At 49.7% G+C, this 20,720-nt stretch overlaps 1 protein-coding gene across 1 annotated transcript in view; it reads left to right on the forward strand.

Moving 5' to 3' along the window:
* LCMT2 (leucine carboxyl methyltransferase 2) overlaps nucleotides 1-20,720 on the forward strand; it is an 84,980-nt gene that overhangs the window by 40,905 nt on the left and 23,355 nt on the right. Inside the window, exon 11 of the mRNA XM_065398817.1 lies at nucleotides 10,966-11,063. Coding sequence (XP_065254889.1) covers nucleotides 10,966-11,063 — 98 coding nt within the window. The remainder of the gene's footprint in view (nucleotides 1-10,965; nucleotides 11,064-20,720) is intronic.

Below are 20,720 nucleotides of genomic sequence, written 5' to 3' on the forward strand. Positions count from 1 at the left end.
CTTCCCCCTGAGGTGCAAAACACCCTTCAGGACCTTCCGTTTGAGGGTTCAGGGTTGTTTTCGGAGCAAACGGATGCCAGACTCCATGGCCTCAAGGACTCGTGGGCTACCCTCAAGTCCTTGGGGATGCACACCCCTGTAACACAAAGGAAGCCCTTCAAGCCACAGCCGCCACAGAGGCAGTACCAGCCTCGCCCTAGGCACGAGCCATACCGTAGACGGGGCAGGGACAATAGGCGTAGGCGCAACAATACGCCTAACCAAGGCCAAAACCAGGGCCACAACAAGCCGCAGCCGGGAAATAAACAAGGATTTTGAAGCTGCGATCGAGGACAGCGTACCCATCTCTTCTCCGGATCCCCCCCTATGTTTCAGGGACCGCCTGTCCCATTTTTTCCGTGCCTGGTCTCATATAACATCAGACCTCTGGGTCCTGCGCACGGTAGAGTCAGGCTACACCCTCCGGTTCTCCTCGCCCCCTCCCTCCCACCCACCACCCCCGTCCCTCTTCAGGGACCCCTCTCACGAGCAACTCCTCATGCAGGAGGTACAAACCCTCCTCGCTGTAGGGGCGGTGGAAGAGGTTCCTCGGGACCTCAGAGGAAAAGGGTTCTATTTCAGATACTTCCTCATTCCCAAGGCGAAAGGGGGCCTCCGTCCTATCCTGGACCTTCGCAAGCTGAACAAGTACTTGCTAAAACCACGTTTCCATATGGTCTCCCTTGGTACCATCATTCCTTCCCTGGATCCGGGGGATTGGTACGCTGCCCTCGATATGAAAGACGCCTACTTTCACATCGCCATCCGCCCGGCCCACCGGCGGTTCCTGTGCTTCACTATCCAGCAGCGTCATTTTCAGTTTACGGTCTTGCCCTTCGGTCTGGCAACGGCCCCACGTGTCTTCACGAAATGCATGTCCGTGGTAGCAGCCTTCCTTCGAAAGAGACGGATGCGCGTCTACCCGTACCTAGACGATTGGCTCCTGGCGGGCCGGTCAGAGACAGAGGTTCGCGCCCACGTGGCACTGGCGCTACAAGTATTCCGAGAACTTGGCCTGTTAGTCAATGTGCCCAAGTCCTCACTAGTCCCCACACAGAGACGAGTTCATAGGGGCAGTCCTGGACTCGGTGGCGGCACGGGCGAGTCTTCCCGTATCGCGATTCCTAGCTATCCAGGAGGCCGTGACCTCCATTCAGCGATTCCCCACGACCACAGCCAGATGTTGCTTACAACTCTTGGGGCACATGGCGGCATGCACCCACGTAGTCAGACACGCCCGCCTCAGACTCAGGCCGCTGCAGTTGTGGCTGGCCCAAGCGTATCGCCCCAACAGAGACCCCTTAGACCTGGTCGTGACTATCCCGGCTCGGGTGTCGAACGCCCTCTATTGGTGGCTCGATCAACAGCAGGTCTGTGCGGGGGTCCCGTTCGCTGCCCCGCAACCAGTTCTGACGTTAGTGACAGACGCGTCGGACCTGGGTTGGGGGGCGCACCTAGGGGACCTGCGCACTCAGGGCTTGTGGTCCAGGGAGGAACAGTTGCTTCACATCAACCTGAAGGAGCTGAGGGCGGTTCGCCTCGCCTGCCAGACCTTTCACGCTACCATAAGAGGACACAGCGTGTCGGTTCTGACGGACAACACTACTGCTATGTTTTACATAAACAAGCAGGGCGGGTCCCGGTCCTCTCCCCTCTGCCGCGAGGCACTCCTCCTCTGGGACTTCTGCATAGCCCATTCGGTGCTCCTCCAGGCTGCATATCTTCCCGGGATCCAAAACGGGCTGGCGGACCATCTCAGCCGGTCCTATCTCACACACGAGTGGAGGCTGAGACGGGACGTCCTCCGTTCAATCTTCCTGAGGTGGGGGTTTCCCCAGGTGGATTTGTTTGCCACCATGGACAACAGCCAGTGCCCGCAGTTTTGCTCCTTCCAGAAACACAGTCCGGGCTCTCTGGCAGACGCCTTTGCAATCCCGTGGGGCGGGAGCCTGAGGTATGCCTTCCCCCCGTTCCCACTCATCCACAGGGTCCTCATCAAAACCCGCAGGGACAAGGCGACAGTCATTCTCATCGCCCCGGCTTGGCCACGACAACACTGGTTCACAACGCTGTTGGAACTGTCCGTGACCACTCCGATAGCCCTCCCCCTCCATCACGACCTCATCACCCAAGACCGGGGTCGCCTACTCCACCCGAACCTGCCATCGCTGCATCTCACGGCATGGCTTCTCTCTGGCTAAGTGAGGTGGAGCACAGGTGCTCTCAGGAGGTCCAGCAGATCCTCCTTGGTAGTAGGAAACCCTCCACGAGGGCGACCTACCTTGCCAAGTGGAGACGCTTCTCCCTATGGTGTGGGCCTCAGCACATCCAGCCCTTGCAGGCTTCGATACCATTGATTCTGGACTACTTGCTGCACCTCAAGCGTCAAGGCCTCACCCCCGCTTCTATTAAGGTGCATCTAGCCGCCATATCAGCGTACCACCCTGGGGAATCGGGGAAATCCGTGTTCTCCAATCCCACTGTAGTCCGATTCCTCAAGGGGCTGGACAGGATGTTCCCCTACTCGCGCCCACCTATACCCCCGTGGGACCTCAATCTGGTCCTCACTAAGCTCATGGGGCCTCCTTTTGAACCCCTGGCCTCTTGCTACCTCATGCACCTTTCATGGAAGGTCGCGTTTCTCGTGGCCGTCACCTCAGCTAGGAGGGTATCGGAGTTGAGGGCCCTCACCTTGGAGCCTCCTTATACCGTCTTTTATAAGGATAAGGTGCAGCTTAGACCTCACCCTAAATTCCTCCCTAAGGTGGTCACGAGCTTTCACATGGGGCAGGACATCTGTTTGCCGGTGTTCTTCCCCAAGCCCCATACGGACCCAAGCCATCGTAGCCTGCATACCCTGGATGTTCGGCGGGCATTGGCTTTTTATCTGGACTGTACCAGGCCTTTCCGCAAATCGACTCAGCTGTTTGTGGCCATTGCGGAACGAATGAAGGGCCAGCCGATTTCGACGCAACGCCTGTCGGCGTGGATCGTGCTTTGCATACGTACGTGCTATGAGCTCGCCAACTTGCCTGCTCCTCAGATCAGGGCTCACTCTACTAGGGCCCAAGCGTCCTCGACGGCCTTCTTGGCGCAGGTCCCGCTCCAGGAGATCTGCAGGGCGGCCACCTGGTCGTCGGTGCATACCTTCACAGCCCACTACGCGATCCACCATCAAACCAGGGATGACGCGCTGGTCGGCAGGGCGGTGCTTCAATCAGTTATTCCTTGACTCCTACCCTCCTCCGATGGTAAGCTTGTGAGTCACCTAATGTGGAATGGACGTGAACAAGCACTCGAAGAAGAAAAGACGGTTACTTACCTTCTGTAACTGTTGTTCTTCGAGATGTGTTGTTCACGTCCATTACACTTCCCACCCTCCTTCCCCTCTGTCGGAGTCACCGGCAAGAAGGAACTGAGGGAGGGTCGGGCCGGCAGGGATATATATACGCTAGGGCGGGGCGCCGCTCTGGCGGGAAGGGAGACCCTGCGGGCCCGACGGGAGCCGCTGAGGGAAAAAGTTTCCGACGTTCGTGCACGCGGCGCGCGCACACCTAATGTGGAATGGACGTGAACAACACATCTCGAAGAACAACAGTTACAGAAGGTAAGTAACCGTCTTATTCAATGGCTGGAAGTTGAAACTTGACAAATTCAGACTGGGAAGAAGGCATACATTTTTAATGGTGCAAGTTGTTAATCATTGGAACAATTTACCAGGGTCATGGTGGATTCGCCATCACTGACAATTTTTAAATCAAGCTTAGCTGTTTTTCTAAAAGATCTACTCTAGGAATTATTTGGGAGAAAGTTCTCTGGCTCGTGCTATCCAGGTCATCAGACTAGATCACAATGGTCTCTTTTGGCCTTTTAATCTATGAAAGTCTTTAGAGCAGTTTGGGGTTGCTTTTGCACACTGGGCAAAACTTTAAAAAGCACTAAGGTTTTTTTAAAAGGCTGGAGTTTTCTACAAAAACTTATGTTACAGTATCTTCATATCATTCCTTTGTTTAAAGAATGAGGTCTGGGGGATATGCAGTGTCAGTTCTAATTCCGTTATTGCAGTCAGGGGCATATTGCTTCAGCTATGACAAGTCCCTACTGTGACAAAGTTCCTCCTCTATCTTGGTGGGTCCTGCACTTATTGGCGGATTTTCTTGCCTCAGAGATTCACCATGTGGGTTGGGGAACAGCCCAGAGACCTTCCCCTCTGGAAGAACCCACAGTCCAGGTCAATTGGGAGGTTTTGGGGGAACCCAGGCCCGCCCTCTACTCCGGGTTCCAGCCCAGGGCCCTGTGGACTGCAGCTGTCTATAGTGCCTCCTGTAACAGCTGCATGACAGCTACAACTCCCTGGGCTACTTCCCCATGGCCTCCTCCGAACACCTTCCTTATTCTCACCACAGGACCTTCCTCCTGGTGTCTGATAACGCTTGTGCTCCTCAGTCCTCCAGCAGCACACCCTCTCACTCTCAGCTCCTTGTGCCTCTTGCTCCCAGCTCCTCACACTCGCACCACAAAGTGAAGTGAGCTCCTTTTAAAACCCAGGAAATGGACCGCTTGTGTGGATTGATCTAGGCTGAGGTTGATGGTGGGATGGAAATTATTGAAATCATGGTGGAATTCCTCAAGGGCTTCTTTTCCATGGGTCCAGATGATGAAGTTGTCATCAATGTAGCGCAAGTAGAGTAGGGGCGTTAGGGGACGAGAGCTAAGGAAGCGTTGTTCTAAGTCAACCATAAAAATGTTGGCATACTGTGGGGCCATGCGGGTACCCATAGCAGTGCCGCTGACTTGAAGGTATATATTGTCCCCAAATGTGAAATAGTTGTGGGTGAGGACAAAGTCACAGAGTTCAGCCACCAGGTTTGCTGTGACATTATCGGGGATACTGTTCCTGATAGCTTGTAGTCCATCTTTGTGTGGAATATTGGTGTAGAGGGCTTCTACGTCCATAGTGGCCAGGATGGTGTTTTCTGGAAGATCACCGATGGATTGTAGTTTCCTCAGGAAGTCAGTGGTGTCTCGAAGATAGCTAGGAGTGCTGGTAGCGTAGGGTCTGAGGAGAGAGTCCACATAACCAGACAAGCCTGATGTTAGGGTGCCAATGCCTGAGATGATGGGGCGTCCAGGATTTCCAGGTTTATGGATCTTGGGTAGCAAATAGAATGTCCCTGGTCGGGGTTCTAGGCATGTGTCTGTACAGATTTGTTCCTGTGCTTTGTCAGGGAGTTTTTTTAGCAGATGGTGTAGTTTCTTTAGGTAATCCTCAGTGGGATCAGAGGATAATGGCCTGTAGAATGTGGTGTTAGAGAGCTGTCTAGCAGCCTCTTGGTCATATTCCACTTTATTCATGATGACGACAGCACCTCATTTGTCAGCCTTTTTGATAATGATGTCAGGGTTGTTTCTGAGGCTGTAGATGGCGTTGTGTTCAGCATGGCTGAAGTTATGGGGCAAGTGATGTTGCTTTTCCACAATTTCAGCCTTTGCACGTTGACGGAAGCAATCTATGTAGAAATCCAGTCTGTTGTTTCGACCGTCCGGAGGAGTCCACGCAGAATCCTTTTTTTTGTAGTGCTGGTAGGGGGGATTTTGTGGGTTAGTATGCTGTTCAGAGGTATGTTGGAAATATTCTTTGAGTCGGAGACGTTGAAAGTAGGACTTCAAAAACAGACTCCAACGAGAGACTGCTGAGCTGGAATTGATATGCAAACTATACACAATCAACTCAGGATTAAATAAAGACTGAGAATGGCTGAGCCATTACAAACATTGAATCTATCTCCCCTTGTAAGTATTTTCACACTTGCTTCTTATCAAACTGTCTGTACTGAGCTATCTTGATTATCACTTCAAAAGTTTTTCTCTTACTTAATTGGCCTCTCAGAGTTGGTAAGACAACTCCCACCTGTTCATGCTCTCTGTATGTGTGTATATATATCTCCTCAATATATGTTTCACTCTATATGCATCCGAAGCAGTGGGTTGTAGCCCACGAAAGCTTATGCTCTAATAAATTTGTTAGTCTCTAAGGTGCCACAAGTACTCCTGTTCTTTTATCATATTGTATGTATAGTTGGGGTTATTTTTTCCAATGTGCATTACTTTACATTTATACACATTCAATTTCATTTGCCATTTTGTTGCTCAATCACTTAGTTTTGTGAGATCTTTTTGAAGTTCATCACAGTCTGCTTTGGTCTTAACTATCTTGAGCAGTTTAGTATCAGATGCAAACTTTGCCAGCTCACTGTTTACCCCTTTCTCCAGATCATTTATGAATAAGTTGAATAGGATTGGTCCGAGGACTGACCCTTGGGGAGCACCACTAGTTACCCCTCTCCATTCTGAGAATTTACCATTAATTCCTACCCTTTGTTCCCTGTCTTTTAACCATTTCTCAGTCCATGAAAGGACCTTCCCTTTTATCCCATGGCAGCTTAATTTACGTAAGAGCCTTTGGTGAGGGACCTTGTCAAAGGCTTTCTGGAAATCTAAGTACACTATGTCCACTGGATCCCCCTTGTCCACATGTTTGTTGACCCCTTCAAAGAACTCTAATAGATTAATAAGACACGATTTCCCTTTACAGAAACCATGTTGATTATTGCTCAACAGTTTGTTTTTCTATGTGTCTGACAATTTTGTTCTTAACTATTGTTTCGATTAATTTGCCCGGTACCGATGTTAGACTTACCGGTCTGTAATTGCCGGGATCACCTCTAGAGCCCTTTTTAAATATTGGTGTTACATTAGCTAACTTCCAGTCATTGGGTACAGAAGCCGATTTAAAGGACAGGTTACAAACCTTAGTTAATAGTTCCGCAACTTCACATTTGAGTTCTTTCAGAACTCTTATAGATTCATAGATTCTAGGACTGGAAGGGACCTCGAGAGGTCATCGAGTCCAGTCCCCTGCCCTCATGGCAGGACCAAATACTGTCTAGACCATCCCTGATAGACATTTATCTAACCTACTCTTAAATATCTCCAGAGATGGAGATTCCACAACCTCCCTAGGCAATTTATTCCAGTGTTTAACCACCCTGACAGTTAGGAACTTTTTCCTAATGTCCAACCTAAACCTCCCTTGCTGCAGTTTAAGCCCATTGCTTCTTGTTCTATCCTTAGAGACTAAGGTGAACAAGTTTTCTCCCTCCTCCTTATGACACCCTTTTAGATACCTGAAAACTGCTATCATGTCCCCTCTCAGTCTTCTCTTTTTCAAACTAAACAAACCCAATTCTTTCAGCCTTCCTTCATAGGTCATGTTCTCAAGACCTTTCATCATTCTTGTTGCTCTTCTCTGGACCCTCTCCAATTTCTCCACATCTTTCTTGAAATGCGATGCCCAGAACTGGACACAATACTCCAGTTGAGGCCTAACCAGCACAGAGTAGAGCGGAAGAATGACTTCTCGTGTCTTGCTCACAACACACCTGTTAATACATCCCAGAATCATGTTTGCTTTTTTTGCAACAGCATCACACTGTTGACTCATATTTAGCTTGTGGTCAATGATAACCCCTAGATCCCTTTCTGCCGTACTCCTTCCTAGATAGTTTCTTCCCATTCTGTATGTGTGAAACTGATTGTTCCTTCCTAAGTGGAGCACCTTGCATTTGTCTTTGTTAAACTTCATCCTGTTTACCTCAGACCATTTCTCCAATTTGTCCAGATCATTTTGAATTATGACCCTGTCCTCCAAAGCAGTTGCAATCCGTCCCAGTTTGGTATCATCCGCAAACTTAATAAGCATACTTTCTATGCCAATATCTAAGTCATTAATGAAGATATTGAACAGAGCCAGTCCCAAAACAGACCCCTGCGGAACCCCACTTGTTATGCCTTTCCAGCAGGATTGGGAACCATTAATAACAACTCTCTGAGTACGGTTATCCAGCCAGTTATGCACCCACCTTATAGTAGCCCCATCTAAATTGTATTTGCCTAGTTTATCGATAAGAATATCATGCGAGACCGTATCAAATGCCTTACTAAAGTCTAGTTATACCACATCCACAGCTTCTCCCTTTTCCACAAGGCTCATTATCCTATCAAAGAAAGCTATCAGATTGGTTTGACACGATTTGTTCTTTACAAATCCATGCTGGCTATTCCCTATCTTGGGTCAATGCCATCTGGTCCCGGTGACTTGTTAATGTTAAGTTTATCAATTAATGAGATAGGTATATCTCCATATAAAATAAAATAAATAATTATATAAGTTGATGATGTATATTTATTATACATTTATAATGTATAGTTAACGATAATAACAACAACTTAACCTTTTACTTAGTGGGACTTCTGGTGGCAATCTTTGCTTTCAGCAATTCCCTTGAAGTTTGGTTTGTGTTCAATTGTGCTAATACGCAGAAGTTCTCCTAAGTGGCTGTCTGTCAAAACGGATCGGTGCTTGGATTTCACATGTTTGAGTGTCGAGAAAGCAGACTCTCAAAGATAGGTCGAGGCAAACATTGAGATTAATTTTAGAGCTGCACCTCTGATGTTGGGATATTTATCCTTTGGTACAGATTTCCAGAAAGTAAGGGGCCCCTCTGTCTTCTGAACAGATTTCAATTTGTCATCTTCCAAAAGTTCTATTATTTCCATCTGGGATGTTTCTTCATCAGTGACTAAAGGAGGCTTCAGACAATCGGCTTCAGCGCTAAAAGGGTCAATCAGAAATCTGATTTGAGGTCTTTTCTGCTGCAGAATCTTTCCTCAAAACTGTCCTTAAGATCTTTAATCATGCTCACATACCTAGTTGTGCTCCATTTTAGGGGTTCTGCTGCATCTTCTTTTGATCTGGCTTGAAGTTGTGACATTGAGGGAAAGTGTGTCAGCTCTCCCTCAAGCATTTGTCTGTGAAACAACTGCAGTTTGTTCATGAACGCAAATACGCCTAACGCTAGATCAGACAGCAACTGGAATTTTCCTTGTAAGTCCATGTTTAGTTTATCCAAATGCAGCAAATGCTAAGTCTAGAACCCACCGAGGATCTGTAAGCTTGGGGTGTATTCTGTGCTTCTCCTCCATAAACAATTGTACTGGTTCCAGGAGCTCGAAAAAACGGGAAATAACTTTACCTCTCGAGAGCCATCAAACTGCACAGTGAAATTGGCAGGGGAGTCGTCTTCATCCAGTTCTTCAATTAGATTTTGAAATTGTCTGTGATTGAGTGCATTTGAGAGAATGAATTTCACAATGTGCAAGACAGGTTTCATGACGTGATCAAATTTGAGATTTTTAGATACCAATTGCTCCCAATGAATAATACAGTGAAATGTCCAAAATTCGGGAAAGCTCTCGTCAGACTTACAAAGCCCTACTAATCCATTCATAGGTCCCCATATGGACAGAGCCCTGTCTGTTGCAATGCCAGTGAGCTTCTGTAAAGACAAGTGGCTTTTTGCAACTACCAACATCAACGCCTCCCTTAGGTCTCGTCCATGAGTTCTGTCCTTTAGTGACACAATATCGAGGAGTTCTTCCCTTACAACACAGTCGTCAGACACAGTGCAGACAAATACCGATAATAAGGTTTATCCTCTGCATGGCACAACTTATCCAAAGCAATGCTCAAATACTCACACTGCTGAAGTTGCGAGTGCAGTTGCGATGCGATGTCACTGTTCAGGTTGGATATTCTGGTTCTATTGTGTGGCGTGAAAGCCGCAGGCCAGACATTTTCTTCTATAGATTCTCATTCTTTGATAACAAGATTGAAATCACATGGGTGAGGCAGTTTTTATAAGCTCTCCTTCAGAGTAGGGCTTTTTCGCACAGGCTGTGTGCCAGGCCACATAATAGGGGGCTAACATTACAGTCTGCGATCGGTTGGCAAATCTGGTTAACATCTGGGCTTCTACATCTGTTTGTTTTTTCAAAGTTTTCAGTTTTAAAGTGCAGAATTCAGAACCTTGTGGGAATTCTTGACCCATATGTGCGTGGCTTGAAGCAAAATGATGCTGCAAGTTTGAAGATTTGAACTGAGAGACACACGTCTGGCAAAGAAGACCCATGGCCTTACCATTATGTTCAACAAAAAAGTTCTTATTCTCCCACTCCTGTTGGAAGCCTCGATTTTTCATCTGTGTATTTTATTTTCTGTTTGCACTTGCTTTCCATTGTTAGATGGTATAAGAAAATTTTTGATCAAAATTTTCCACACCGGCTAGTAACCGTGTGCTTTATTCAAGGAGACACTGGTGCCAGCCAGGGGGTGCTGGATCCCTGGCTCTGTCCCAGGCCCTGCCCCCCACTCTACCCCTTTCCCCAAGTCCCCACCCCCACCTCCGCGCCACCTCTTCCTGACTCTCCCCCCAGTGAGCCATGTACTCACTCTTCCCACACACCCCTGCGCATCGCAAAACAGCTGATTGCAGCAGGTGGGAGGCACAGGGAGGGAGGAGGAGGCGCCGATCGGGTGGGCCGCCGGCAGGTGGGAGGCACTGGGGGAGGGGGGGCTGATAGGGCTGCTGGTGGGTGCTGAGCACCCACATTCTTTCCCCAGAGTCAGCTCCTAGCAGGAGCCGCATGTTATCTTCTGAAGAGCTGCATGCGGCTCCGGAGCCGCAGTTTGGCCACCCCAGATAAAGAATATCTTCTGATTGACTCAGACAAGAGGCGTGGGTTAGGCTGACTATCCTGGAATTGCTGGCATATGCCTAGTCTCTCCCTCCAGCTGTCTAGTTCTACACTAGCTAGCAGGGACAGATTGAACAGACACTAGTGGAATTGCTAGACAGTTGCAGGCTCTCTTAGAAGTCTGGAGTACAAAGCATCCAGTCTTGTGGATATTATTGAGGTCCCCCATGACAACTGCCTTGCAGTGATCCAGGCAGAAGATGCATCTGTTGCCTACGTGACCTTTCATGATCCAGCTCCTCTGTTCAGCTGACTGTGTCTTCTTTCTAGGCCAGAAGTACCTGTTTATCTACGGGGGCCGTTCTGCTGTGCAGCCTGTCCTGGGGGACTGGTGTTTCCTGCATTTGGAAGAGTTCTCCTGCAGAAGGGTAAGTACCCCACAAGACCCTGAGGAATAATGTCTGCCCTAGCTCTGTGACTGGGCGCTCCAGTACTGGGAGCCCATTTAATGCTCCAGTGTTGTGAGTGGAGGCAGTAGAGTAGATTGATTTAAATCACAGATTTTAATCATGATTTTAAACAGCAGGAAAGATACTTTGATTTAAATAATCAATTCTAATCTTGTTTTACATTTGTATTTTTTAGTTATTTTCCTATAGATAAGTTGATTCTCATTGTTGGTAAGCATTAAACCTTGTTATTTGCAATTAAATGTAGCATTTACATTAAAATTTAGTATTTGTTTGCTAACCAGGAGGATACACTACATCTGTACACATTTATTTAAGCAATTCTATAACTTTATATGTATTCAGGCTCTTCTTTTTGACATTATTTTATGTTAGAAAATAGTGAATGACACATTTTTTATTTACTATATGATTTGTGTCAAGCTGCAATTGGAATTCAATTAAAAATGCACAAAAAGAGATTTTGTAATTGTTTTTTTATTAGTTGAATATGCTGGATCCATAAGGGGAAAAAGTGTGTTTAGCAAAACGTCTTACATTTAAAACTAACTGATGTATTAAATAAGGGAAATATTATCTGTAGTTAGTGCATTTTGTAGGCCTTGCTGAAGCTCTAGGCATAAATAACAATATGAACCGAAGGCTGTGAACCAGAGAAAGCCAGGCGTTGGCCAAATAACACTACACTAGGTAATAGCTAACATTTTTAAGAGATGGCACAGGAATTCACCAACCCCTCATAAGATAAGGAGGGGATGACAGTTGGCAGTTTTTCAAAGGGACACTATTAAGGGCCCAAAAGCAAGCTATTCCGCTGGGTAGGAAAGATAGAAAATGTGGCAAAAGACCACCTTGGCTTAACCACGAGATCTGGCATGATCTAAAAAATAAAAAGGAGTCATATAAAAAATGGAAACTAGGACAGATTACAAAGGATGAATATAGGCAAACAACACAGGAATGCAGGGGCAAGATTAGAAAGGCAAAGGCACAAAATGAGCTCAAACTGGCTACGGGAATAAAAGGGAAACAAGAAGACTTTTTATCAATACATTAGAAGCAAGGCCCACTGCTCAGTGAGGAGGGAGAAACAGTAACAGGAAACTTGGAAATGGCAGAGATGCTTAATGACTTCTTTGTTTCTGTCTTCAACGAGAAGTCTGAAGGAATGCCTAACATAGTGAATGCTAATGGGAAGGGGGTAGGTTTAGAAGATAAAATAAAAAAAGAACAAGTTAAAAATCACTTAGAAAAGTTAGATGCCTGCAAGTTACCAGGACCTGATGAAATGCATCCTAGAATACTCAAGGAGCTAATAGAGGAGGTATCTGAGCCTCTAGCTATTATCTTTGGAAAATCATGGGAGACGGGAGAGATTCCAGAAGACTGGAAAAGGGCAAATATAGTGCCCATCTATAAAAAGGGAAATAAAAACAACCCAGGAAACTACAGACCAGTTAGTTTAACTTCTGTGCCAGGGAAGATAATGGAGCAAGTAATTAAGGAAATCATCTGCAAACACTTGGAAGATGGTAAGGTGATAGGGAATAGCCAGCATGGATTTGTAAAGAACAAATCGTGTCAAACCAATCTGATAGCTTTCTTTGATAGGATAACGAGTCTTGTGGATAAGGGAGAAGCTGTGGATGTGGTATACCTAGACTTTAGTAAGGCATTTGGTACAGTCTTGCATGATATTCTTATCGATAAACTAGGCAAATACAATTTAGATGGGGCTACTATAAGGTGGGTGCATAACTGGCTGGATAACCGTACTCAGAGAGTAGTTATTAATGGTTCCCAATCCTGCTGGAAAGGTATAACAAGTGGGGTTCTGCAGGGGTCTGTTTTGGGACCGGCTCTGATCAATATATTCATCAACGACTTAGATATTGGCATAGAAAGTACGCTTATTAAGTTTGCAGATGATACCAAACTGGGAGGGATTGCAACTGCTTTGGAGGACAGGGTCATAATTCAAAATGATCTGGACAAATTGGAGAAATGGTCTGAGGTAAACAGGATGAAGTTTAACAAAGACAAATGCAAGGTGCTCCACTTAGGAAGGAACAATCAGTTTCACACATACAGAATGGGAAGAGACTGTCTAGGAAGGAGTACGGCAGAATGGGATCTAGGGGTTATCATTGACCACAAGCTAAATATGAGTCAACAGTGTGATGCTGTTGCAAAAAAAGCAAACATGATTCTGGGATGTATTAACAGGTGTGTTGTGAGCAAGACACGAGAAGTCATTCTTCCGCTCTACTCTGCGCTGGTTAGGCCTCAACTGGAGTATTGTGTCCAGTTCTGGGCACCGCATTTCAAGAAAGATGTGGAGAAATTGGAGAGGGTCCAGAGAAGAGCAACAAGAATGATGAAAGGTCTTGAGAACATGACCTATGAAGGAAGGCTGAAAGAATTGGGTTTGTTTAGTTTGAAAAAGAGAAGACTGAGAGGGGACATGATAGCAGTTTTCAGGTATCTAAAAGGGTGTCATAAGGAGGAGGGAGAAAACTTGTTCACCTTAGTCTCTAAGGATAGAACAAGAAGCAATGGGCTTAAACTGCAGCAAGGGAGGTTTAGGTTGGACATTAGGAAAAAGTTCCTAACTGTCAGGGTGGTTAAACACTGGAATAAATTGCCTATGGAGGTTGTGGAATCTCCATCTCTGGAGATATTTAAGAGTAGGTTAGATAAATGTCTATCAGGGATGGTCTAGACAGTATTTGGTCCTGCCATGAGGGCAGGGGACTGGACTCGATGACCTCTCGTGGTCCCTTCCAGTTCTAGAATCTATGAATCTATGACAGGATCATGGATAAGGATGTTTTGTTCGAACTAGCATGTAACTAACAACATCTGGAGTGTGCTATATATGTGTTTTTATCAGAGTATAGAACAGGGGTCGGCAACGTTTGGCACGCGGCTCGCCAGGGTAAGCACCCTGGCGGGTTGGGCCAGTTTATTTACCTGCTGATGCAGCAGGTTCGGCCGATCGCGGCCCCCACTCGCCGCGGTTCGCCGTCCCGGGCCAATGGGGGCAGCGGGAAGCGGTGCGGGTGAGGGATGTGCTGGCCGTGGCTTCCCGCCGCCCCCATTGGCCCGGGATGGCGAACCGCGGCCAGTGGGGGCCACGATCGGCCGAACCTGCCGTGTCAGCAGGTAAATAAACTGGCTCGGCCCGCCAGGGTGCTTACCTTGGCGAGCCGTGTGCCAAACGTTGCCGACCCCTGGTATAGAAGAAGAAGTCATAGGAGGGACAACTTTGTATTTGCTGAGGGGACAGCATCCTCATGTGCTGACTGAGCATGTACCTTTTTGCGAGCATACATGTGTTAGAATCATAGAGTTAGAAGGGACTGCAAGGGTCATCTAGTTTAACCCCCTGCCCACATGCAGGGTTTGTTGTGCCTAAACCATCCAACACCGATCCAGCCTCCTTTTGCAAACCTTGTGAAGGAGCTTCCATAACCTCCCCAGACAGTCTGTTAGATTGTCCAACTGTTCTTACAGTTAAGAAGTTTTTCCTGAGATTTAATCTAAATCTGCTATGCTGTAGTTTGATCCCATTGCCTTGTCCTGCCCGCTGCGGCAAGAGAGAACAACCTTTCTCCATCTTTTTTTATGGCAGCCTTTCAAGTATTTGAATACCACTGTCATGTCCTTCCTTAATCTCCTCTTTTCCAAACTAAACATACTGTGACGTGATCCCTGGGGTGCAACATGGGACTGTGGGACCACTGTGACCCCTTAACTCCTAATCTGGGTTTTCTCTCACAATGCCTTATTGGTAGCAAGTAGCAAACCCCTCCAGGTGCTGTTACCACGCAGTACAACCACATGTGGAGCCCCACGTCCAGCCAGATTGCATGAATGCTCCCAGAGCCACTCACGAATCACACAGAGAAAGGCACCAGCCAAATCCCCAGGATCCCAGTCTTGTACCACTGGAATATACTGTCTTGTACTGCTCAAGACCCTTTCTTGAGCAATTCAAGTTTACTAATTTACCAAGCACTTCAGTCAAACTCACAGGTAATGATAAACATTAGAATAAACTTATTGGTTACAAAAGATGGATTTTAAATGATTATAAGTGATAAGCAAAAGTCAGAGTGGTTACCAAAAGAAAATAAAAGACAAACACGTGGTCTAAATTCTCAACCTAATTAGACTAGACAATATCTGAACTAAGTAGTTTTTCTCACCCCACTGGATACTGCAGGTTGTGTCAGGGTTCCCTCCCCACTCTGAACTCTGGGGTACAGATGTGGAGACCCGCATGAAAGACCCCCTAAGCTTATTTCTACCAGCTTAGGTTAAAAACTCCCCCAAGGCACAAATCCTTTCCTTGTCCTTGGACGGTATTGCTGCCACCACCAAGTGATTTAGACAAAGATTCAGGAAAAGGGCCACTTGGAGTTCCTATTTCCCCAAAATATCCCCCTAAAATCCCTTCACCCCCTTTCCTGGGGAGGCTTGAGAATAATATACCAACCAATAGGTTAACAAAGTGAGCACAGACCAGACCCTTGGGTTTTTAGGACACTAAAAACCAACCAGGTTCTTAAAAGAAGAACTTTATTATAAAGAAAAACGTAAAAGAAGCACCTCTGTAAAATCAGGATGGAAGGTAATTTTACAGGGTAATAAAAAGATTTAAAATGCAGAGGATTCCCCTCTAGGCTCAATTTCAAAGTTACAAAAACAGGAATAAACCTCCCTGTTGGCATAGGGAAAAATCACAAGCTAAACCAAAAGATAATCTAATGCATTTCCTTGCTATTACTTACAATTTCTATAAGTTTAGATATATCATTTCAGTAGGAGCTGGGTTACCTGCTTGGTCTCTCTCTTTGTCCTGAGAGGGAACAACAAACATAGCACACACAAAACCTCCCCCCCCCCCCCCCGATTTGAAAGTATCTTCTTTCCTTATTGGTCCTTTTGGTCAGGTGCCAACTTGGTTATTTGAGCTTCTTCTTCGAGTGATTGCTCAAGTGTATTCCACAGTAGGTGTGCGTGCTCGCCATGTGCACCGGTGCCGGAAGTTTTTCCCTTAGCAGTACCCGTAGTGGGGGAGCCCCGCTGCGACCCCTGGAGTGGCGCCTCTATATCGCGCTATAAAGGGCGCTGCGCGCTCCCCCCACCCTCAGTTCCTTCTTGCCGCCAGTGAAGGTAGTTGGAACTTTGTGCTCCAGCATTGCTGTAGCGTCTAACCTTAGTAGTACGATCTTTGACCGTAAATAGTTTTTCTATAGTTAGTGGCCTGGCTCGGGGCATGCCCCGGGCCCCAGGCTTCAAGTGTGCGACTCCTGTCGCAATTCTATGCCCAGAAGCGATCCACACTCTCAGTGTCTTCGCTGACTGGGAGAGGCTCACATAAGTGAGCGTTGCAAAATCTGTAAGTCGTTCAAGCCCCGGACTAAGCGCAAACGAGATATCCGTCTCCAGGCCCTGCTTATGAAGTCGGCATTGGCCCCGGCACCGGTGCGCCAACCCGACCCGGCGCCGGGCACCGTGTCCTCGGTGCGGAGCGAGGCCCCATCCACCAGTCGGCACCGCTCCCCCACCAAGAAACAAGGCAAGACCCAGCGACGCCGAGATAAGGACAGGGGTGAGGCCGGACCCGAGTTGGGCAGCCCACGATCCCCCTCAGGACCCAGACCTCTGACTCGCGTTGAGCGGAGTAGTCCGGCCCCGTCCTCTCCTGCAGTGAGGATGCCATCGATGCCGGAGGCAGCTCAGGCAGCGCGTGACATCCTCGTCCTGCCGGTGCCGAGCATGCCGCCTGAGTTGGGCCCCCAGTCCTGAGGGAAACCATCGCTGGGCGCTCACCAGCCCTCCCCTGCCAGATCGTAGGTTGAGGTCCCTGCTCAATCCGTGGGGCCTTCCCGTAGCCCACGTCAGATCTCCACTCCGTTGACTGAGTCACCTGAGAGCGAGTCTCCGGAGTCTTCCTCTGCCCAGAGGGGTCGCAGGCGCCAGGACAGAAAGCGTCGACGCTCCTCTTCCAGCCGGAATGATAGCAGATCTCGACGCCATCGGCACCGCCGCTTATACCACAGCGCACGCCATACTCGGAGTACATCCCGACCGTCACCAGCACCGAGGCGTAGTAGCCATGGTCGCCGAAGGAACTCCGGAGATAGCACCTCCGATGTGTACATCTCATCGTCGTCAAGGTCCAAATCCCGGGGTCGGAGCCGACATGGCCGGGACTGGTCCAGCCGCTCGTACGGCACCGTGCGCTCCTCGGTAACTTCGGCCTCGGCTCCGCATCGTCCCTCAAGAGCAAGTAGCTCTGATAGGACCTCAGACAGCTCAGTGGCAAGGGCCGCCCTGGCAAGGACAGTGGTGCCAGTGGGCACCGTGGCCCCAAGCGCTCGCACTGGCAAGGCCTCGTTCCGTGGCTGCGGCATCCTAGGTCCACTCGGCGTCCCCGTCTCAGCACCGAGAGCAGTCCTCGGGTACCGAACCACCGGCACCGCGCCCGGACCCAGACGTGGAGTGCGACCCGACGGTACCACTCGATGCCCTAGGGGTGGTTCCGGTCGTCTCGTTGGCACCGGACAAGTCCATAGCTGCGCCGCCCCCTCCTTCTCAGGAGGATTTTAAGGCTCATCAAGAGCTTCTCCGACGCGTAGCCGCCAATCTCCAGCTCCAGGCTGAGGAGATGGAGGAGCCGTCGGACACTTTGTTTAATGTCCTGTCCTCCTCGGCACCGGGCCGTGTAGCCCTACCGCTTCACCAAGGGGTAGCCAATATTTCTGTTGGGATCTGGCAAACCCCTGCCTCTCTGCTGCCCATTTCTAAGAAGGCAGAGCGGAAGTACTTCGTGCCAACAAAGGGGCATGAGTACTTGTACACTTATCCTACCCCGAACTCACTGGTCGTGGAGTCCGTCAACCACCATGAAAGACACTGCCAGCCTGCACCCACCCCCAAGGATAAAGATGCCAGGAGACTAGACACTTTTGGAAAAAAAGTTTATTCTTCTGCGAGTTTCCAGCTCAGGGTGGCAAACCATCAAGCACTCCTGAGCAGGTATGATTTTAACTTGTGGGGGTCTCTGCCAAAATTCGAGCTTCTTCTTCGAGTGCTTGCTCATATCGATTCCAATTAGGTGTGCGCGCGCCGCGTGCACGATCGTCGGAGAAATTTTCTACCCTAGCAACACCCGGTGGGTCGGCTGTGGAGCCCCCTGGAGTGGCGCCTTCATGGCGCTGGATATATACCCCAGCCGACCCAGCACCCCCTCAGTTCCTTCTTACCGCCCCTGACGGTCGTTGGAACTGTGGAGCGCGGCATAGCTGTTCTCCACTCTCCCTAGCTTTACTCGTTAGTTCTTATAGATAGTTGTAGTTACAGTTGTTGTATGTTCTTTAGATTAGTCATTCCTGTTCATAGTTCATTGTTAAGTAGTTGTAAATAGTTAGCGGGGGTTAAGGGGGCTACTTCTCCCCCCTTTTCCCCCGGCACATAGCCGGGCTCATGCCCAAGGCTCCTGGCTTTAAGCCGTGCGCGTCCTGTGCTAAGCCTATGCCAACAGGAGATCCGCACGACTCGTGTCTGAAGTGTCTAGGAGAGTCCCACCAAACAGATAAGTGCAAGATCTGTAAGGCTTTCAGACCCAGGACCAAAAAGGAGCGGGACTTTCGACTCAAGCAGCTCCTCATGGAGGCGGCACTTAGCCCAGATCCTCCCTCGGCGCGCCAAGTTCCGGCACCGAGCGCCTCGGTGCGCAGGCCCCTGCGGCACCTACCGGTACTACACCGCGAGCAGACGTGGATAAGGCCTCGCGGCACCATCCTCCTTCGGCACCGCGTCCACCGCAAGCGCCTCGGCGCCGGTCCCTGTCTCCGGGACATAAAAGACCCCGCAAGACACAGGAGGCTGCTGTCCTACAGACACCGACTCCCCCGGTACCGGTGGTAGAGCCATGTCCGCCTCTAGAGCGCCAGAAGTTGCAAATATCGGCTACACCGTTGACTCCGGCACCGGGGCCGTTGAGTCCGGTGCGGACTGGCTCACCACCCCGATCCGTGGTGGAGCCCTGTCTCCCGTCTACTCCGGAGACCTTTGCAATGGCAAAGGACCTCATCGCTCTCACGGAGCCGGCGCCATCTCAGCCCGCGGCACCGCCCGCTCTTCGGACAGTGCAATCCAGGGGCAAGCCTGCCCTGGTACGCCCGCCGTCTCCGAGCGTGGACTCGCGGCACCGCTCCAGGTCTCGGAGCAGGTCCCAACGCCGCTCGCAGTCCCAACGCCAACTTTCGCCCCGGCACCAGTTGTACTTGCGGCCTAGGTCCTCTTCACGGCACCGATCTACGTCTCGGCACCGTCAGGATCATCGGTACCGATCGGAGTCGCGACGTAGTTCTCGGCACCGGTATGAGCGCCGCTCCAGTTCGAGGGGCCGCTCCCGGCACCACGTCTACAGGCGGTCGTCTTCGTCTCGGTCCAGATCTGGATGTTGGCACTGACATGGCCAGCGGCACCGATCTCGATCACGGTACCGCTCACCGGCACCGCGCAGGGACCGCTCGCCTGAGGACCGGCACCGATCGGCACCGTATTGTACCGAGCCCATGCAGATGCGTTTGGCACCACCCTGGCCCTCGAGATCAGCGTCTCGCTCCTCCGACGGGGCTTCCAGATCAGCATACCCTCCTCAGGGTCAGGCTGCCGATGACTTGGGTCACTGGCAGGAGGGGGCAGAGGACCCTGCGCAGGACCCTACGCATTGGTCTTTCTGGACTCCGTGGGCATATCACCAAGCACAAGGAGCTCCTCCATCAGCCTCTCGCTCGGTACGCTCCGAGCCCAGAGTCCCGGAGGCCACCATCTTCCGTCCTCCTCCAGGGGGCATGGAGGCTCCCGTGCCTACACCTCAGGCCCTAGACCCCGTGGCAGGAGACCCTCCGCTTCAGGGACCTTTAGAGCCAGACCCTCCTTTGGACCCCTTGCCCCCGGAGGCATCCTCCTCATCTTCTCCGGATGAGGCGGTGGCGGGCACAATAGCCTCGGGCCCGCCCCCAATAGATCTTCGTGCCCACCAGGACCTATTACGTAGGGTGGCACGTAATATGGACCTCCAGGCGGAGGAGATAGTAGAGGTGCAGGACCCGGTGGTGAGCATCCTGTCGGCTGATGCCCCATCCCAGGTGGCATTACCACTGATTCGGACGATTCAGGCTAATGCCACCACCATATGGCAAACCCCTGCCTCCATCCCACCCACAGCCAGAGGGGTAGAAAGAAAGTACTTCATCCCCTCCAAGGACTATGAGTACTTATATACGCACCCTCCACCGTGTTCACTGGTCGTGTCCTCGGTGAACGCAAGAGAGCGTCATGGCCAGCAGGCGGCAGCGCCCAAATCGAAGGACGCTAAACGCTTCGATTTGTTCGGGCGTAAAGTATACTCGGCGGGCGGTTTGCAGCTCAGATCCGCGAACCAACAGGCGCTCTTGAGCCGCTACAGTTACAACTCATGGAACTCCATGGGTAAATTCAAAGAATTGGTTCCCCAGGACTCAAGGGAGGAGTTCGGGGCCTTAGTGGAGGAGGGTAAGAAGGTGTCTAGGACCTCCTTGCAAGCCTCCTTGG

This window comes from Emys orbicularis, chromosome 1 (genome assembly GCF_028017835.1).
Source record: "Emys orbicularis isolate rEmyOrb1 chromosome 1, rEmyOrb1.hap1, whole genome shotgun sequence".
In the NCBI taxonomy this organism is placed as follows: domain Eukaryota; kingdom Metazoa; phylum Chordata; order Testudines; family Emydidae; genus Emys; species Emys orbicularis.